The following is a 19,952-nucleotide window of genomic DNA, read 5'->3' on the forward strand; positions in this document are numbered from 1 at the left end:
AGCGATGAAAGTAGATCTATCAGCACACAAGTGATGGTCGTTTGCGCGTACGACATAGATCTGGTGAGCCCTGTCTCGTAAGGTGCATTCGTGCAAGACACCGCGGCCCCAACCCAAGATTTATTGTCTGGAGTGCGCTAAACTACAACTCCCCTTCGCCTTTGGTGTTTTTGGAGGGGTGCTAACCGGCGCTCCGTACCTGCAGAATGTCGTTAGACCCGCTCTTCTGCCGTTCATGTAGCAGGAAGGTGATGTGTTGTTTCAACAGGATAATGCTCGCCCACACACTGCCTGCGAAACTCAATATGCTCTGCAGGACGTGCAGCAACTTCTGAGGCCAGCACGATCTCCGTACTTGTCTCCAATGGATCCTATGTGGGATATGATGGGAAGAGAAGTGACTCGTGCGACTCGTCAGCCAAAAACTCTTACAAAACTATGTGAACAGGTCGAGAGGGCGTGGCATAGCGTATCCCAGCACAGTGTTCGCCATCCGCACTATCTACTAGATGCCAGAGTCAGTGCCTGTGTTGCCGCCCGTGGAGGCTACACCACGTACTCATACAGGCGTTTCAGCATGGGTCGATATCTGGTACCTCAGAACCGCGTATGTTATTAATCTGTAAATGTCATCATTTCATGTACTTCATAGGCACTGTTGTAACAATAAATCTTGAGTAAATTGGAAACTTCTAACAGAATGTACTAATTTTCTTTATTTTAATTTTTTAATTTTTTTTATTTTTTGCGGCCGAATATTTCTAACAGGATAGATCACATTGCTAAGATTTCTGCTCGAGTGCCCTGTATAGTTCAGGAGATAAAGTAACACGAAACTGAAAGCACCATAGGCATGAATGTGTTTTTTAAGCTTGAGTGACATAAGTAAACAGTAGTTCCAAAATAATTGTTAAGTAAGACTAGAGAACTGATTTTGAAAAGCACAGTCTAGGATAGAAAATGTTTGTTGACAGAGTACTCACATTTAGAAACTCTTCCTCCTCTTCAGAAGTCGTGCTGCAGTCGTCAGATTCCTTGCCGAAGCATGCGATGGTCTGTTGCAGCTTGGGGGCGTTTCTCTGCACTTTGCACTTCTTCTGGTAGTGCGAGTGTTTGTACTGGCGGCTCCTCATCTGGGCGCCCGGGCCGCACTTGTTGCTACATCCCGACCATTCAGACCACTCAGAGAGTTCGCACTCCCACTCCTGGGGCTGGGACCTGGTGGGCGAGACAAACAAACGTTACGGCTGCCGAGTCTTCCGTGTTGGAGCCCGTGGATAACAAGTATTCGGTTAACTTGCTGCGCCAGATTTGGCTAAAGTTTCAAGATTTCTATGACTATCTTCACCAAAGCCTTCAGGGGCTAAATCTGACTTACAAGGGAGGGTCTGTAAGCCATGTTACTCAAGTTTTGCAAAGACGATCCATACTCAAAATAGAGAGACTCGTGTTTCGGCTTTTTGCCCGACACTCCCTAGTTTTTATAAAACGCCGGAAAAACATATTGCAAATGCTGTACATCGAAAGTTCGTCTAAGAACAAACATTTTCATTAGTATAATATGGGGTCCAAAGTTAATACCGTCGAATATCTGACATTTTTGTGTTTTCATGGTATAACTAGGATACCCGTCATTTTTTGTGTGTAACAGATCGGGCTTGGAGGTCCAGCGGTCAAGGCATTAGACTACCGAACTACTGGTCCGTTTTCAATTCATGGCCGTGATTTTTCTTCATTCAATTTTTTGGGTGTATCTGACAATATTCTGTTAATGGGAATAATTTCCTTTGCCTTTTTTTGAATTAAGATATCGGAAAATGTGATAAATAATCAGATGAGTATTCATAATGTACTGACAGTTTTTTCAACGTGATACATCGTGCAAAAATACACAAAGTATATTATAACTTACTCCTAACTGATCGTCTATTCTTGAGCGTTATCGCAAACAGTGGGATGAAACTTTTCACAGAAACAGGCAAAACATAAATCTTTCTTACACCATGCGCAAGACTCGAAAAATTTTTGGCGCATTGACGTTTCCCGGTACATTGAAAAACATACCTGATTCACGTTGTTGAAAACAAACCTATCAGATATTAATTTGGATGAGAACTAAGCGGATAAAAGCATATCTTGAAAAGACAGGCGCAGTCAGTTGGTTATTGAACGCCGCATGAATTTTGATAGCATTCTACGTATCTTGTAATTCTCTGCTCTGCTGTGAGGTCACATGATCAGCTACGAAATTCCTATCGTAGTCCGTCATGTATCGCAATGTAAATAACTGTCAATGCATTGTATATACTTATTTCGTTATTAATCACACCTGCCGATGTTTTATTTCAAAAAAAAGTAAAGAAAGGTATTTACAGAATCAGAATATTGTCAGATACAGCTAAAAAAATAACGAATGTGAAATAGTTAAGACCAAGAATCGAACACAGGCTAGCGGTTTGGTAGTCTTAATGCCTCGACCACTCGCACGCGATCTCGCTCGATTAGACGTAAGTAATGGTTGGTTTCCCTAGCTATACCATGAAAACAAAAACCAGTAATAATTCTAACATTGTTAACTTTGGACCTCATATTGTATTAATAAAAATGTTTGTTTTTAGGCTATCTGTCCATTTATAGCATTGAAAATACGGTTTTCCGACATCATCTTTGACCTCAACTTTTTTCAGCAACTAGGGAGCATCTAGCAAAATGAAGTTATAATCAAAAATCTAGACCTTTCGATGCTTACAGGCGTTGATAAATATCAACGGGGACAGTTGAAAAATGTGTGTGTGGGCCCCGACCGGGACTCGAACCCGGGATCTCCTGCTTACATCAACGCCTGTAAGCAGCGAAAGGTCTAGATTTCATTATAACTTCTTTCTTCGAGAGCTGCAAGATCACCAGTGATATCTGTACAGATACCAGCTTCATACATCTATACGAGTCTCTTTATTGTAAATATAGGAAGTCGTTGCAAAACTTATTCAAAATTGGTGACCTGCATGTCAGACCCACCCCTTGTTAGCTCCTGACGACCATAATCGACTAAGTCATGAAAAAGCTTGGGACTTTATCGGATTTAGAAGCGGTAAATTAACCGAGAACTTTTTATCGAAACGTTATAGCTGTCCCCAGAACTTTTACTCTTCAACGAAGTACACTACTTGCGCACAGCTTTAATTTTGCCATTACTTTCGCCTTACACTTTGACAAAAATGTAGGGGACAGCTGTGTACGTTTACGCACGGGGCACGTTTATGCATGGGGCACGTTTTCGTAGACCACTTTTCTTGCTAGAGCGCTACCGGCAATAGAAGATTAGTAACGTTACATACTGAGGGGTCTCACGAACTTCAGAACACCGGCTGAGTTAACGCCTTAGCGCGAAGAACATATTTTTGTTTTGTGCAAGGTAATTACATTTTGTAAATCAAATATTGAAGCTCCTAGGGAGCATACATTTTTAACTGAGAATAGATAAACATGTGTTCATTTACAGGAGATTATTCTACTGTACAAGGTACATTTGTGTAATCTGAAAGCGCGAAAGTTACTATTGTAGCTCTGAAACGAATTCAAACATGGTGAGGGGGCACGTTTACGCAGTTCTGTTGGATCACATTTACGCAATATTTTGCACTGTCTTTCCAACTGATACCCTTGTCGAGGAAGCTTTAAGACAACAGCAGCCGGAAACGCAGTTAAAAAAAAAAAAAAAAAAAAAAAAAAAAAACGGGGACACAAGATAATGAAAGACAGAAAGTGCTGGAAAAATCTGTTTGCACCTAATGAATCTCAAGCACTAAGACTTAATTCTGTGAGAGCAAGGACTGACTAAGGGCAAAAAATTGCCAAAGCAAGAAAAAGGGGAAAATAGACTTACTTCTGATGTTATCATTTCGGCAAAAAGACCGGCTCCACATGGTAATTCTCCATTGCGTAGTGTCCGCTTACCTTGATGTAGTCTATCATCTTTTGTCTCCATTCACAAACTAGTCCTTCTGATGGGTAGATCATATAGTTATAGAGCCAAGTTATAAAAATTGTCTGTATAGTTGCAACGGCAGGGCAAGCCCGTATTTTCCTTTTTTTTCTTAGATTTATAGCCGTTCGAGACGTGACCATACAGTCATCTCAAGAATGGAATGTCTATTATGACGATGCGAGCGTAAGGACAACACAACACCCAGTCCCCGCGCGGAGAAAATCTCCGACCCGAGTCGGTGCTTTTAACAATCCGCTGTGCTGATGCGTAGCTACTGATGCGGACGAAGTCTCATGTTGGGAAGAGTAGAAGCGGCCAGCACAAGCAACTAATACAAGTGACACCTTTTGACCTCGAAAGCTTGGAACCAAAATGGTTCAAATAGCTCTGAGCACTATGGGACTCAACTGCTTGAGGTCATTAGTCCCCTAGAACTTAGAACTAGTTAAACCTAACTAACCTAAGAACATCACAAACATACATGCCCGAGGCAGGATTCGAACCTGCGACCGTAGCGGTCTTGCGGTTCCAGACTGCAGCGCCTTTAACCGAACGGCCACTTCGGCCGGCCGTAGACTAACACTCGATCATAAAAACAACAGTGGTCTGCATCATTTCCATGCAAAACTGCGCACTTGTCTGCTAGCGCCATCAGACTGTGTCATGTACTGCTGTGCTGACAAATGCTTGAATTGCGTGAATGGTACAGCTGCAGTACGAATGTGTGTCTTGGAGAGTTGACATACCTGTTCCTATGTAAATTGTGTACAGTGACAATACGGGGTGTTCAAAAAGTCTCTCCGCAGTGCCGTATGATTGTTAGCTAAGCGTGCCGTATGATTGTTCGCCTGCCTGGGTTACTTCCCTTCAAGTAGACTCTCCCAACATTCCACTGTTTCGTTTATCTCAACCAGCGTCAGTAAAAATGAATATTCAATAAATTAATAACTTGTATTTCACTGAATTTGATTTCGGTATATTCACTGCGGCATACGGCACCCGCGGCTGGCAATCATACGGCACTACGGAGAGACTTTTTGAACACGCGACATTAGAACAAAGTTGCTATGAACTGAATATGACAATGAAATGGGGGTCAGGGATAGAGAGTTCGCGGATGTATTATGTAACATAAAAATTCAGAAATATAACGGAAATGAAGTGAAGTAGAAATACATGGCGTTGCGCTGGGCAGATATACTGACTGTGAAGGACAGGAAGAACGTGAACTTGAAGGTGATTGTTCAAGCGGTACACGACGTTCATCTCCAGAGAAAGAAGTCACAGTGAATACGTACTATCTCTACCAAAACAGTCGAGGCCCAGTGTATTAGTAGATACAGACGAGAGCATATCAGAGAACATTTAAGAAGACTGCTACAATCGTGGCTTCAGTGCTACAGCAAACTAATAAGATGCTATAATTGCAATAAAAGTAAATCAAAATGCGGATTAATTCTAAACTATGTGTCTAGCAAAAGGGTGAGCCGGAGCTCGTTTCAAAGGAAACAGATTGTCGCAATTACAAACTATAAAAGAGCACGTAATATTGCAATTTTGTGCAGCAGGGTCTTATGGATCCACAGTTCGCTATTGGCATCTGCAAATGTGGGCACTAGAAGATTCTGAAACGGTTGTTTTGGATAATTTCAAAGCTTCAATTTATAGGTTCCAACAGGATGGGGCAACCTGCACTCTACCGTTGAAACAACAAGGTTGCCGAGAGAAAGATTCCCTGCTCGTCTCATATCTCGCAATGGCGATCAGAACTGGCCCCCGACATCGTGTGATATGACACGAAGTGACTTTTTCGTGGGGGAATGTCAAATATTGTCTTTCTGAACAATCCACGAACCATCCCTCAACTCAAGTCAGAAATTAGATGTGCCCTGGGTCAAATTCAAACGGAACTTTTCTTTAGAGTCGTCGAAAATTTTGTCGACAGAGTGTATGTGTGCAGACCAAGCCGTGGAGGACACTTGGCTGATATTTTGTTACATGTTTAATTGCAGTCTTCTTGTTTAATACTTACATAATAACACTAACAATTTGGAAGTAAACTGTGTGTTTTATTGTGAAATTAAAAACTGCGTTTTTATGGCACTCCATGTATTAAGTTAGAAACCACAGACCAGAAAAGAAGTTCTGTTTTATCTTTCTCAGCGCTCGTTGCCGCGGGCGCTTACTTGCAGCTGCGATGCGCCGCTGTGCACGCCTTCCTGGACGTGAGCTTCTGTTTGCAGCCACTGGCATCGGACCTCTGGATGTCGACGAAAGACCGCTGCCGCAGCATGTGTCCACTCCCGCACGTCACCGAACACGGGCCCCAGTCCGACCACGGCGTCGTCATGCATTCTGAAAATTAAAAAAAAAAAAAAAAACTGTTGCCCACATTTAGAACAAAAGGATTTCTATTGAAGCAGTGTACTAATTTTCAGAAAATATGTGCTCCACTTGTTAAAAAGAAGCTTGAAGCACAAGATGAGTTAATATAATCCATTAACTAGAGAATTTTACATTCTTATTTTCTATATTTTTATTTCATCTCCCTTTAATCCTGCATGAACCGTGGACCTTGCCATCGGTGGGGTGGTTTGCGCACCTCATCGATACACATAGCGATACCGCAGGTGGAGCCACAATGAAGGGGTATTAGTTGAGAGGGCAGATAAACTTGTGGTTCCTGAAGAGGGGTAGCAGCCTTTCCAGTACTTACGGGGGCAGTAGTCTGCACGACTGATTGATTCGGCCTTGTATTAGCAACCAAAACGGCCTTGTGCTGGAACTGCGAACTGATTGAAAGCGAGGGGAAACTACAGCTGTAATTTTTCCCGAGAGCATGCAGCGATATTGTATGGTTGAATCATTACGGCTTCCTCTTGTGTAAAACACTCCGGAGGTAAAATAGTCCTCCATTCGGATCTCCGGGTGGGAACTTCTCAGGAGGATGTTGTCATCAAGAGAAACAATACTGGCGTTCTGCGTATCGGAGCTTGTAAAGTTAGATCCCTTAATTGCGCTGGTAGTTCATTTTGTCTCCAGTCTTCTGACTGATCTGATGCGACCCGCAGCGAATTCCTCTTTTCTGTCAACCTCTTCACCTGAGAGTAGCGATTGCAACCTACGTCCTCATTTATTTGATGGATATATTCCAATCTCTGTTTTCCTTCACAGATTTTAAGCTCTACAGCCCCCTCTAGTACCATGGAAGTTATTCCCCGATGTCTTAACAGATGTCCTACCATCCAGTCCCTTCATCTTATGAGTGTTTTTCATGTATTCCTTTCCTCGCCGATTCTCCGGAGAAAATCCTCATTCCTTACATTAGCAGTCCACCTAATTTTCAACATTATTCTGTAGCACCACATTTCGACTTTCCCAGAAATTTCTTCCTGAAAATAAGACTATGTTTGATACTAGTAGACTTCTCTTGGTTAGGTATGCCCTTTTTGTCTGTGCTAGTCTGTTTTTAATGTCCTCCTTTCTCCGTCCGTCACGGGTTATTTTGCTGCCTACTGGCAGAATTCTTTAACTTCGTCTACTTCCTGACCATCAATCCTGATGTTCAGTTTCTCGCTTTTCTCATTTCTGATATTTCCCATTACTTTCATCTTTCTTCTATTTACTCATTAGACCATTTCATTCAGGATATCCTGTAATTATTCTTCACTTTTACCGAGGATGGCAACGTCATCAGAGAATCTTATCATTGATGTCATTTGACACTGAAATTTAATTCTACTTTTGAACTTTTATTTTCGTCATATTTCTTCGATGTATAGACCGAACAGTAGGAGCGAAAGACTACATTCTTATCTTACAACCTTTTTAATCTGAGCACTTCATTCTTGGTCATCCACTCTTATTGTTCCCTCTTGGCTCTTGTACAAATTGTCTTTTTCCGTCTTTGCCTATATCTTATCCCCATTTGTCTCAGAATTTCGGAAATATTGCACCATTTGATATCGTTGAACCGTTTTTCCAAGTCGTAAAATTCTATGAACGTGTCTTGATTTTTCTTTAGTCTTGCTTCCATTATTAACCGCAACGTCAGAATTGCCTCTCTGGTGCATTTACCTTTCCTAAAACCAAACTGATTGTCATCTAACACATCCTCAACTTTTTTCCATCCTTCTGTATATTATTCTTATCATCAATGGGATGCATGAGCTGTTAAGCTGATTGTGAAATACTTCTTGAACTTGTCGGCTCTTGCAATCTTCGGAACTGTGCGGATGACGTTTTTCCGAAAGTCAGACGCTGTATCACCGTCTCATAAATTCTACACACTAACGTGTCCCTTCCCCCAACGATTTTAGAAATTTTTGAGAGTGTTGTCTTTTTCTTCTTCCTTATTCGATCTTAAGTCTTCCATAGCACTTTTAAATTCTGATCCTAATACTGGATCCCCTGTCTCTTCCATGTTGACTCTTGTTTCTTCTTCTATCATATTAGACAAATCTTCCCCCTCACAAAGGGCTTGAAAGCACTCCTTCCACCTATCCGCTCTCTGCTCTGTATTTAACAATGGAATTCGCATTGCACCCTCAATGTTGCCACACTTGCTTCTAATTTCACTGAAGGTTCTTTTGACTTTTCTGTATGATGAGTCAGTCCTTCCGAGAATCATTTCCTTTTCGATTTCTTCACTTTTTCATGCAGCCATTTCGCCTTAGCTGCCCTGCACTTCCTATTTATTTCATTCCTAAGTGACTTGTTTTTGTGCATACCTGAATTTCCCTCAAGATTTTTGTACTTCCTTCATTCATCGATCAACTGAATTATTTCTTCTGTTACCCATGGTTTCTTCGAAGTTATCTTTTTCGTACATATGTTTCTCTTTCCAACTTCCGTGATGGATCTTTTTAGAGATGTCCATTCTTCTTCAACTGAACTGCCTACTGAGCTATTCCTTAACGTAGTACCTATGGCCTCAGAGGACTTCAAGCGTATCTCTGCATTCCTCAGTACTTAGGTATCCCATTTCTTTGCGCACTGATTTTCCTGACTAGTGTATTAAACTTCAACCTCCCATCCATCACCACTAAACTGTAATCTGAGTACTGCTCCTGAGTAAGCCTAACAGTCCAGTATCTGATTTCAGAATCTGTCTGACCAAGATATAATCTAACAGAAATATTCTTGTATTTTTCGGCCTTTTCCAAGCATACCTTCTCGTCTTGTGATTTTTGAACAGAGTATTACTAGCCGAAATTTATTGCAGAACTAAATTATTCTTCCTCCTCTCTCTTTCCTATCACCAAGCCCATATTCTTCCGTAATCCTTTCTTCTAGTCCTTCCCCTACAATCGCATTCCGATCCCCATGGCTATTAGGTTTTCCTCTCTCTCTCTCTGAATTACCCGTTCAGTATCCTCATATACGTTTCTCTCTCTTCATCTTCAGCTTGCGACGTCAGCACGTATACCTGAACTATTGTAGTCGGTGTTGGCTTGCTGTCGATTCTCATGAGACTAATCCTATCACTGAACTGTTCCCAGTAACTCACTTCCTATTCATAACAAATCCTACTCCCGTTATTCTGATGCTGTTGATATTACCCCATACCCATCTGATCAGAACTGCTTGTCTTCTTTCCATTTCACTTCTCTGCTCCCTCCCCCCCACCTCTCCGTTGATTGTTGCTGATTTTTCCGCCTTTATGGGCAGTTTCCTACCTTAAGGCAAGAGAGTGCCTTGAACCTCTGTCCGCTCCTCCTCCCTTTTTGACAAGGCCGTTGGCTGAATGAATGTGACATCTTATGCCGGAAGGCTTCGGCCGCCATTGCTAATAATTTTTATTCAAAATTTAAGCGGTGGTTTGGTTCGAACTCGGGACAGATGACGTTTTGATTACTTATCAGACATATTGCCCCCAGACTACGGGTGGGTTAGAAAACTTAAAAAGGGAAATGGATAGGCTGAAGCTAGATATAGTGGGAATTGGTAAAGTTTGTGGCAGGAGGAACAGGACTTCTGGTCATGTGGATACATGGCTATAAATGCATAAACAAGTAGGGGTAATGCAGAAGTGGGTTTAATAATGATTAAGAAAATGAAATGCAGGTAAGCTGCTACGAACAGCATAGTGGAGGCATTATCGTAGGCAAGATAGACACAAAGCCCATTCACAGCACATTAGTACAAGTTTATATGCCAACTAGCTCCGCAAACGGTGAAGAGTTTGAAAAAAATATCTGATGAGATAAAAGAAATTGTTCAGAGAGATAAGAGAGAGGAAAACTTAGTTGTGGTGGGTGACTGGAATTCGATAGCAGGGCGAGGAAGAGAAGGAAAAATAATAGGAGAATATGGGCTGGGGGGGGGTGGAATTAAAAACGAAGCCACATGGTACTGCTTTGAACCGAGCACAATTTAATCATAGTTAACACTTGGTTCAAGAATCATGAAAAAAAGGTTGTATACGCGGAAGACACTGGAGACACTGGAAAATTTCAGACTTGTAACGTAACGGTAAGACAGAGATTTCGGAGCAAGATTTAAAATTGTGAGACATCAGGGGCCGATGTTGACTCTGACCACTAGTTATTGAATATAAAATGTAGATTAAAACTAAAGAAATTGCAAAAATTATAGGAAACTAAAGAGATGGGACGTAGATAAGTTGAAAGAACTAGAGGTTATGTGAAGTTTTACAGGAAGCATCAGACAACGACTCACTAGAGCAGGGGAAAAGAGTACAGTAGAAGATGAATAGGTAGCTTTGAGATATGAAATAGTGAAAGCAGAAGAGGGTCAAATAGGCCAAGACCTAGAAGAAATCCTTAGATAATTCAGGAGATACTGAATTTAGCTGATGAAAGCAGAAAACATAAAAATACAGCAAATGAAGCCGGGGAAAGGGAATGCAAAGATCCAAAAAGTGAGACTGACAGGCAGTGCAAAATGGCTAAGTAGGAATGGCTAGAGAACAAATGTAAGAATTTAGAAGCATAATTCATTAGGGAAAAGAAAGATATCGCCTACAGGAAAATTAAAGGGGCTTTTGAAGAAAAGAAAAGCTGCTGTATTCATATCAAGAGCTCAGATGGAAAACCAGTCGTAATCTAAGAAGGGAAAGATGAAAAGTGGAAGAAGTATATAGAGGACCTGTACAAGGGAGATTATCTTGAAGGCAATATTGCAGAATGGGAAGTGGACGTGGATGAAGTTGAGATGGGAGATATGATGCTCCGAGAAGAATTTGACAGAGCACTGAAAAATCTAAGTCGAAACAAGGCACCGGGAGTAGACGACATTCCGTCAGAGCTACTGATAACCTTGGAAGAGTCAGCCATGACAAAAGTCTTCCCTATGGTGTGCAAGAAGTATGAGACAGGCAAAATAACCTCAGACTTCAAGAAGAAGACACACATCAAAAAAGTTTTGCATCACCTCAGTCCCGAGAGTTCCGGAACCTGTACAGAAAATTGGAAGAGAGATCAACATAAAGATCATTTCCGCCCTTTTTATTGCTCATGATACCACACACTGCATGTTGTACCACCACACAGCGAGACTTTCAGAGGTGGTGGCCCAGATTGCTGTATACACGGGTACCTCTAACGCCCAGTAGCACGTCCTCTTGCATTGGCGCATGCTTGTATTCGTTGTGGCATACTATCCACAAATTCATCAAGGCACTGTTGGTCTTCATTGTCCCACTCCTCAAAGGTGATTCGGTGTAGATCCCTCAGAGTAGTCGGTGGTCACGTCGTCCATAAACAGCCCTTTTCAATCTATCCCAGGCATGTTAGATAGGGTTCATGTCTGGAGAACATGCTGGCCACTTCACTCGAGCGATATCATTACCTTGAAGGAAGTCATTCACAAGAGGTGCACGATGGGGCGCGAATTGTCATTCATGAAGACGAATGCCTCTCCAAAATGCTGCCAATATGGTTGCACTATCGGTCGGATTATGGTATTCACGTATCGTACAGCCGTTATGGCGCCTTCCATGGCCACTAGCGGCGTACGTCGCCTCCACGTAATGCCACCCCAGTACAGCACGGAACCTCCACCATGCTGCACTCGCTGGACAGTGTGTCTAAGGCGTTCAGCCTGACCGGGTTGCCTCCAAACAGGTCTCCGACGATTGTCTGGTTGAAGGCATATGCGACACTCATCGGTGACGAGAACGTGATGCCAATCCTGAGCCGTCCATTCGGAATGCTGCTGGGCCCATCTGTATGGTGTCGTGGTTGCAAAGATGGACCTCACCATGGACGTTGGGAGTGAAGCTGCGCATCATGAAGCCTACTGCGCACAGTTTGAGTCGTAACACGACGTCCTGTGGCTGCACGAAAAGCACTATTCAACGTGGTGACGTTGCTTTCAGGGTTTCTCCGAGCCATAATCATTAGTTATCGGTCATCCACTGCAGTAGTAGCCCTTGGGCGGCCTGAGCGAAGCATGTTATCGACAGTTCTCCTCCATGTCCAAACAACATCGCTTTGGTTCACTCCGAGACTCCTGGACACTTCTCTTGTTGAGAGCCCTTCTTGGCACAAAGTAACAATGGCGACGCGATCGAATCGCGGTATTGACCGTCTAGCCGTGGTTGAACTACAGACAACAGGAGCCGTGTGCCTTTTTCCTGGTGGAATGACTGGAACTGGGCGGCTGTCGGACCCCCTCCGTCTAATAGGCGCTGCTCAAGTATGGTTGTTTACATCTTTGGGCGGGATTAGTGACGTATCTGAACAGTCAAACGGACTGTGTCTGTGATGCAATATCCACAGTCAACGTCTATCTTCGGGACTTCTGGGAACCGGGTGATGCAAAACTCTTTTTGATGTGTGGAATAATAGCAGTTCCAAAGAAAGCAGGTGCTGGCAGATGAGAATATTACGGAACTAAGCCATGGTTGCAAAATACTAACACGATTTCTTTATAGAAGAAGGTAAAAACTGGCAGAGAACGTCGGAGAAGATCAGTTTGGATTCCAGAGAATAGTAGGAACACGTGACGCAATATTGACCCTACGACTTATCTTAGAAGATATGTCAAGGAAAGACAAATCTACGTTTATAGCCCTTGCAGAATTAGAGAAAGCTTTTGATAATACTCTCTTTGGAATGGTGAAGATAGAAGGGATAAAAAATACAGGGAGCGAAAGGCTGTTTACATCTCGCACAGAAACCAGACGGTAGTTATAATAGGCGAGGGCCATGAAAGTGAAGCAGTGGTTGCGAAGAGTGTGAGAGAGGATTGTAGCCTGTCGCCGATGTTACACTGAGCCTGTAGTAAAGAAAACCAAAGAAAAATTTGGAGTAGGAATTAAAGTTCAGGGAAAATAAATCAAAACTTTGACGTTTGACGATGACAATGTAATTCTGAGAGAGACAGCAAGACTAGGAAGATCAGTTGATTGGGATGGACACTGTCTTGAAAGAAGGATATGAGATGAACATCAGCAAAAGCAAGACAAGGATAGTGGAATGTAATCAAATGAAATTAGGTGCTACTGATGGTATTAGATTAAGAAGTGAGGCACTTAAAGTGGTAGATGAGTTTTGTTATATGGGCAGCAAAATAACTGATGATTGCCGAAGTAGAGAGGATATAAAATGCAGAATGTCAACGACAGGAAAAGTGCTTCTGAAGAAGAAAAATTTGTTAACATCGAATATAGGTTATGTGTTAGGAATTCTTCTGTGAAAGTATTTGAATGGGGTGTAGCCATGTATGGAAGTGAAACATGGTTTAGACAAGAAGAGATTAGAAGTTTCTGAAACGTAGCTCTACATAAGAATGCTAAAAATTAAATGGGTAGATCATTCAACTAATGAGGAGGTATTGAACAGAATTGGGGAAAAAAGAAATTTGTGGCACAGCCTGACTAGAAGAAGCGATCAGTTGATAGGACACATTCTGAGACATGAAGGGATCACCAATTTAGTATTGGAGAATAGTGGGGGGTGGGGAGTAAATTTGTAGGGTGAGACAGAGACGCATACAAGCAGAATCAGAAGGATTTAAGTTACAGTAGCTATCCAGAGATGCAGAGGCTTGCACAGGATAGAGCAGCATGCAGAGCTGCATCAAACAAGTCTTTGGACTGAAGACAACAACAACAACAACAACAACAACAACAACAAATTCCTTGAACTGTATAAGTTAGAATTGCATTTCTGTCACAGAGCTGAAAGTAAGTAAAATCGTAACAATATAATTAAAAGGGAGAAAAATTTACACATTGTTTCAACTTTATAAAAAAAATGAGAAAACGAAAAGTAGTCATGAAAGTTTTAGGTCCAAATTATGCTGACAAGTAACACAGAGATTAAAAGTTAATTATCAAACTGAAAATGAAAAAAAATCAGGATAAACTGAATGGGTATATTAAAAGAATGGAACAAACCGGATGAAGTACACAGGTTATGGAACTCTACGAAACTCACAGTAAAGCTACAGTCGAGACGGCATAAGAAGGTCTCGATAGCTGGCAGCACTGTTGCCAGCTTTCAACTAAGAAACGCAAACGACTGCAGGTGTAAAAGCAGACTACAGAGCTCCGGCAACACGGAGGCGTTGTCATAGAGATGTTTAGAAATTCGTGTGAAGTGATTAGTTGTGCAATATACGATGCTGCCACATCCAGTGCGCTTCAACTGTCAGGAATCAACTTACGCCGTCTCGACTACATAACTGAAACAATAAAATGTATCGGTGGGCCTAAATGAAGCAGGAATAATACAACTTGACATACCAGGCACGAATATTATTAGGCAGAAATTTGATCGCTGGACAGTTGGCCTGTCAGAAAAACTCAAGAAGACTGGAAAAACTTGGTTTGACGAGCGGAAAAGATCCCATTCTGAGATAATGGAGCTAATATCGGCACAAAGAAGAGCTAAAACAAAACATCCAAATTTCCCTTGTTGTATATCGTGTGGTCCAATAGGGCCAAAACGCGAATAATAATAATAATGATGATTTACATTAACTGTATACGGTGTGAGTCAGGCACAAAGGTACATGCTTTGAGGAGTGATCGTATTGGTGGAAGAGCAAAAATCTTCGAATGAACATATTCCATTTTCTTAACTCTGTCCAACATACAGCTGTTTGAAATTCACGTGTGTCATTCGAATGGCCTTCTTCACCAGCACTCACATGCGAATACAACCAAGCGACGTCAGACTATACAGTGCTCTCTTTACTGAAAATACCTGTAGGTCATTTTTCTGAAGCCACACGTTTCTTTTCCACATACACATTGACTTAGTGGGCCTGCTGCTTTCAGCTGTAGGGTTCCGATATCTCTTCACAGAAGTTGACTTGTACACCAGTTGAGCTGACGTTATTCCTGTTACGGACATTTCGATGGAAACAACAGCCATATCATTTCTTACTGCATGGAACATCTCGCTCGTATTTTAGAGGTGTGTGCTCAAGTAAAGGTTCGTGTGAATGAGCTCAGATCAACACAGCAGCTGTCTACAGGAGCTGTAAAATGCGTTGTAGTTGACGATGGACTTGCTGAACATCTTTACTGAGGAAATTTACACTATTAAACGAAACATTAGATAATATTGTTTCATTTACTGTCACGTGCATTTGTCCTGCCCCCATTGTTTTCATTAGTTTCCTCACAAACTGTCAATAACAGGACAAATAATCGTATGACGCTTTTTTCAGAATCACCAGTACTTTCAATGAACAAAGCATGTACCTTTCCTCCTCTCTTACCCTGTATGAAAAACTGTTGACTAGATAAACTGCTTATCTTTACGGTTCTTGAATTAAACAAAAAATAAAATAAAAGATGACACAAAAATGTGAAGATCTCAAAGTACTGCACATTCAATGAATCTCGAGATACTGCACTGGGAACTAGAATGAGAATTAACGTCAGGCTTTCTGTATGATCGTTCAGAGTGGGTATGTAAATGAAGGTGTTTGGTGAGTTATAGCTGTGGAGATGAGAACAGGTGCTTAGGTGGATGGGAGGAGGAAAAAATGTGGGATTTAGGGAGGGGGAACATGTTCTTGAAGGATAGGGAAGGAAGAGTTAGAGTCGATGGGATCGATAAATATCCTGGCGGATTTCGCTGTCTGGGAGAGGGAGCCGATTGATGTTTTATTGGGAGAGGATATAGTATATGTATGTAGGTGTAGGGGGACACATTGGGATTATTTCACAGAACATGATTGGGTCTGACGGCAATGAAATGTTTTCTGTGAAGTATCTATCTTAGACTTTGTGTAGGCTGACTGACCCTGTCGGTAATGAAGCACGACAACTTGTTTCTTTGATGTTATAGAGCGCAGAGGCTCAGCGGTATGGCACTGCATTCCTATCCAGAAGTACAGCGGTTCAAGTGCTCGTCCCGACATACAAATGTAAGTTTCTTGTGGTTTCCCTAAAGTGCTTAAGGTAAATGGCAAAATAGTTCCTCTGAAAAGAAAACAGCCGATTTCCCTCCGTATTTTTTTGCGATTCGAGCTTTGTGCTCTGTCTCTCATCGCCTTGTCGTCGACGAGACGTTAACCCACTAAACCCGACTCTTCCCTTCATGCTGTTTTTCGCTGTAAAATGTGAAAGTGAAACAGGTCTATTGGGAGTTTGTTATTTACATTTCTGGAATTTGTACGTACTGTGGATGTCTTAGACGGTAAGCGACAATTTTGAATCGCTTTTTATTCGCGCGCAGTCTTTGATCAGAGTAGCTGTGTCGCTGGAAGATGCTTGTTTTTGTCATCCCTGTTGGGCAGCGAGGAGCGCGTGAATTCTGTCGTTAGAGCAACAGTGAGGCAGACGCCAAGCAGAGGACTTGTGGCAACGTAGACGTAAAGTTAAGTGCATGTGTGTTTAAATAGAATTATTTGTGTTTGAATACTGTAAAACAGAGGAGAAGGATTTGATTAGTGATTCAGATTGAAAAAAAATATGAAGAGAATGAAGGTAATGTTATTTTTATTGGCACTGCAGTCGCGATTAGTTAGAATCATTGTTAAATGAGACATCCGTATCAGGGACGTTTAGATTTCTCACTAAAGGTTCACAATAAGATATTTTTCATGTTTATTAATGATTTGTCTAACATTTGTGAGAGTAAGAATTTTGTATCAATGCTGTCCTTTGTCAATGTTAATGAGTGTTGTAACGTAAATTTAATGCAAGTAATGATATATCAGATAATTTAAAAACAGTTGTTAAGGTAATATTTTTCGTAAGAGCATTGTCCACGACCTTGAGCCAAGTCAGTTTTTTTTAAAGCGTGTCCCACTCAATGTTGCAGGAAAAAGAAAGGCCACAAAAGAATGCGTTCCACCCCATTATAAACATACAAATTGACCCACATAATTTCATTGCACTAATTGACTCTGTATCTCCAGTTACAGTGATTAGTCATGCAGTATTTAATGGGTATAATTTTTGCCCTACATTCGCATTACAAAAGACTGAAGTTAGATGAGCTGATTCTGGAATAGGAGTAGATGTAAAGCTATCGACACACTTAAAATTACTATACATGGCCACACACTTTATGCCAATTTTTGGACAGTCCCACTTGTAACTACTGATGTTATGCGAAGTATGAATTTTTTGACAGAACACAAAGCGATTTTGGACTTTAAAGACTCTTATATTCTACAACAATTACTCTTATATTACACAACAATATTGCGCAAGTTGCATTACAGTTTCAGCAGACCATTTCAATGGATGAACAGGAAATAAACAGATTAGAGTTTTTTTCATACACAAAGAATAAACAATGGTATACATCATTTTTCACTGACACATCTTTTGCTACAGACAATGCAGATGAAGAATCTAATTTCGACGTTTCACAGGCAATCAAATCCAAGGTAGACAATTGTGAAGAAGCAATAGACGGAGACAACAACAGTCACCAGAAGTTTTACAATCGCATTCACATGTTTTTGACAATGTATCTGGTACTATGCGAGGGTTTGTGTATGAAGAGAAGCCTCATAAGACTTTTGTTTCAAAGCATTACTCAGTATCTTTTATTTATAGAGACAAAGTGAAACAAGAATTAGAATACATGGTCGCACAAGGCATTAGTGAACCAGCAGCAAGTTCGTATATCAGCCCATTACACATGGTTCCCAAAAAAAGACGAATTGTTGAGGTTTGTGTTAGGTTCACGACAGATAGACCACAGACACTTGACGAATTGCTACAAAAGTTTCATGGAGTAACAGAACTTTCGACATTAGATTTAAAGTCTGGATTTTGGCAAATATAACTTCACCTCAATTGTTGTAAGTACACTGCCTTCTTATGCTTTGGTAATTATTATCAATTCTGCAGATTACTTTCGGTTTTACCATATCATCAGCAGCTTTCATTCATGGTATGAATACTATTTTTCCATCTGATTTAAAAGAAACGATCACAACATTTGTGTACGACATATTTATTGCAGAAGCAACTTTGCATAAACACAACAGTACATCGAATGCGCTAGTGGATACATTCTCATGCCAGGGTATTACAGTCAAACATGTAAATAAGAGTTTGGAAAACCACTTATTAAGTTTTTAGGCCACATCATGTCTGTTGACAGAATAAACCTGACCCAGATAAACTTGAAGCTATCTGAGACATCGGTATACCCATAATTATAAAACAACTGCAAAATTTTTTGGCCTCATCCGTTCTTTAAGCGTTTCATTCATTATAAAGCTTTGGATATACAAGACTTTGTCAGCTAAGTGGTAAAAACTAAAATTGGTTCTGGAATGATCAGGCACTAATCGAATTTCTGTATTTGAAACGTGTTTTATTGAATACTCCTGTATTATCATACCCAGATCTTTCCAGAAATTCTCGTATTGCAACAGATAGCTCCAAAACGGCCCTTGGGGTTCATCTCTTCCAGGAAACAGAAGGAAATGGAGTGATCGTCACAAAACGTATTGCTCTGACAGTTGTGTACTTTCCCCAGCAGGAAGAAATTATTCTATTACAGAACTTGTAACATTATCAGTCGTCTGGGCTTTTACAAAATTTCGTTATTTTTGTATGCTAAACATACGAAAGTGTATCCAGACCACCGTGAATTCATTTCCACATATCCGCTAAATTTCACATTATCGTCTGGGATGATGGAAACTTTATCTACAGAATTCAATTTTACTATCATCCATATTCCAGGCACACAGAACGTAGCCGCTGACGCTTTATAAAGATCTATTAATAGTTCACAAACCTCTGCTTGCACTAAGTTTTATAATTCAAACTTCAGTCTTCTTTACATCCAACAATTTGCGTTTGAAAACTTTTTGTCCTCTGCATTAAAAGATATTGCCAAAGAACGGGATAAGGATTCAGTGTGGAAGAATATCAGACAATTAATGCATTATAAACAAAATTCTATCAGACTTCATTACTTGGTACGACATCACATCCTTTTCAAACGTTTAAAACCCGACAGTTATACTTGGATTCTCTGCACATTATGGACCAATGAAGTGTTTCCTCATACTTCGTCAACCTTCCTATTTCATGTACATGGAGAAAAGAATTAGGCGCATTTTGGCGAAATGCAGACTCTGCTAGCAAGCAAAATCTTCCACTGCATCACATTTGGCTCCACTTCTCTCAGTTATCCACGTTAAATACGTTATTTAGCGGTGGTCGACCTCTACAGGCCTATTACAAAGAGCAATAAAGGTTTTTCCTACTTATCTGTTGCAGTCGACCTGACAGCTAAATTTATTTCCTTTACGCCACTTCGCAGAGCTACAGCTGTAACTGTTTCAACTGCATTCACTAAAATTTTTTTACCACTCGTAGGACAATTAGGAAAGGTTATATCTGACAATGGATCACAATTTCGTTCCGCAACTTGGACACGTACGTTGCACAACAGAAAGATTAAACCCATTTTTATTTCCAGGTACTACACTTCCGCCAAACCTTGTGAAAGAATAATGAAAGACAAGAAAACTAAGTAGACTTTATCACCATAAACAGCAC

At 41.0% G+C, this 19,952-nt stretch overlaps 1 protein-coding gene across 1 annotated transcript in view; it reads right to left on the bottom strand.

Annotated features, from left to right (window-relative positions):
• Window positions 1-19,952, bottom strand: part of LOC124606275 (spondin-1) — a 605,207-nt gene that overhangs the window by 198,464 nt on the left and 386,791 nt on the right. Inside the window, exons 10-11 of the mRNA XM_047138254.1 lie at window positions 6,175-6,343; window positions 984-1,218 (exon numbers count right to left, since the gene is read on the bottom strand). Coding sequence (XP_046994210.1) covers window positions 984-1,218; window positions 6,175-6,343 — 404 coding nt within the window. The remainder of the gene's footprint in view (window positions 1-983; window positions 1,219-6,174; window positions 6,344-19,952) is intronic.

The sequence above is a fragment of the Schistocerca americana genome, chromosome 3, assembly GCF_021461395.2.
Source record: "Schistocerca americana isolate TAMUIC-IGC-003095 chromosome 3, iqSchAmer2.1, whole genome shotgun sequence".
NCBI classification, from domain to species: domain Eukaryota; kingdom Metazoa; phylum Arthropoda; class Insecta; order Orthoptera; family Acrididae; genus Schistocerca; species Schistocerca americana.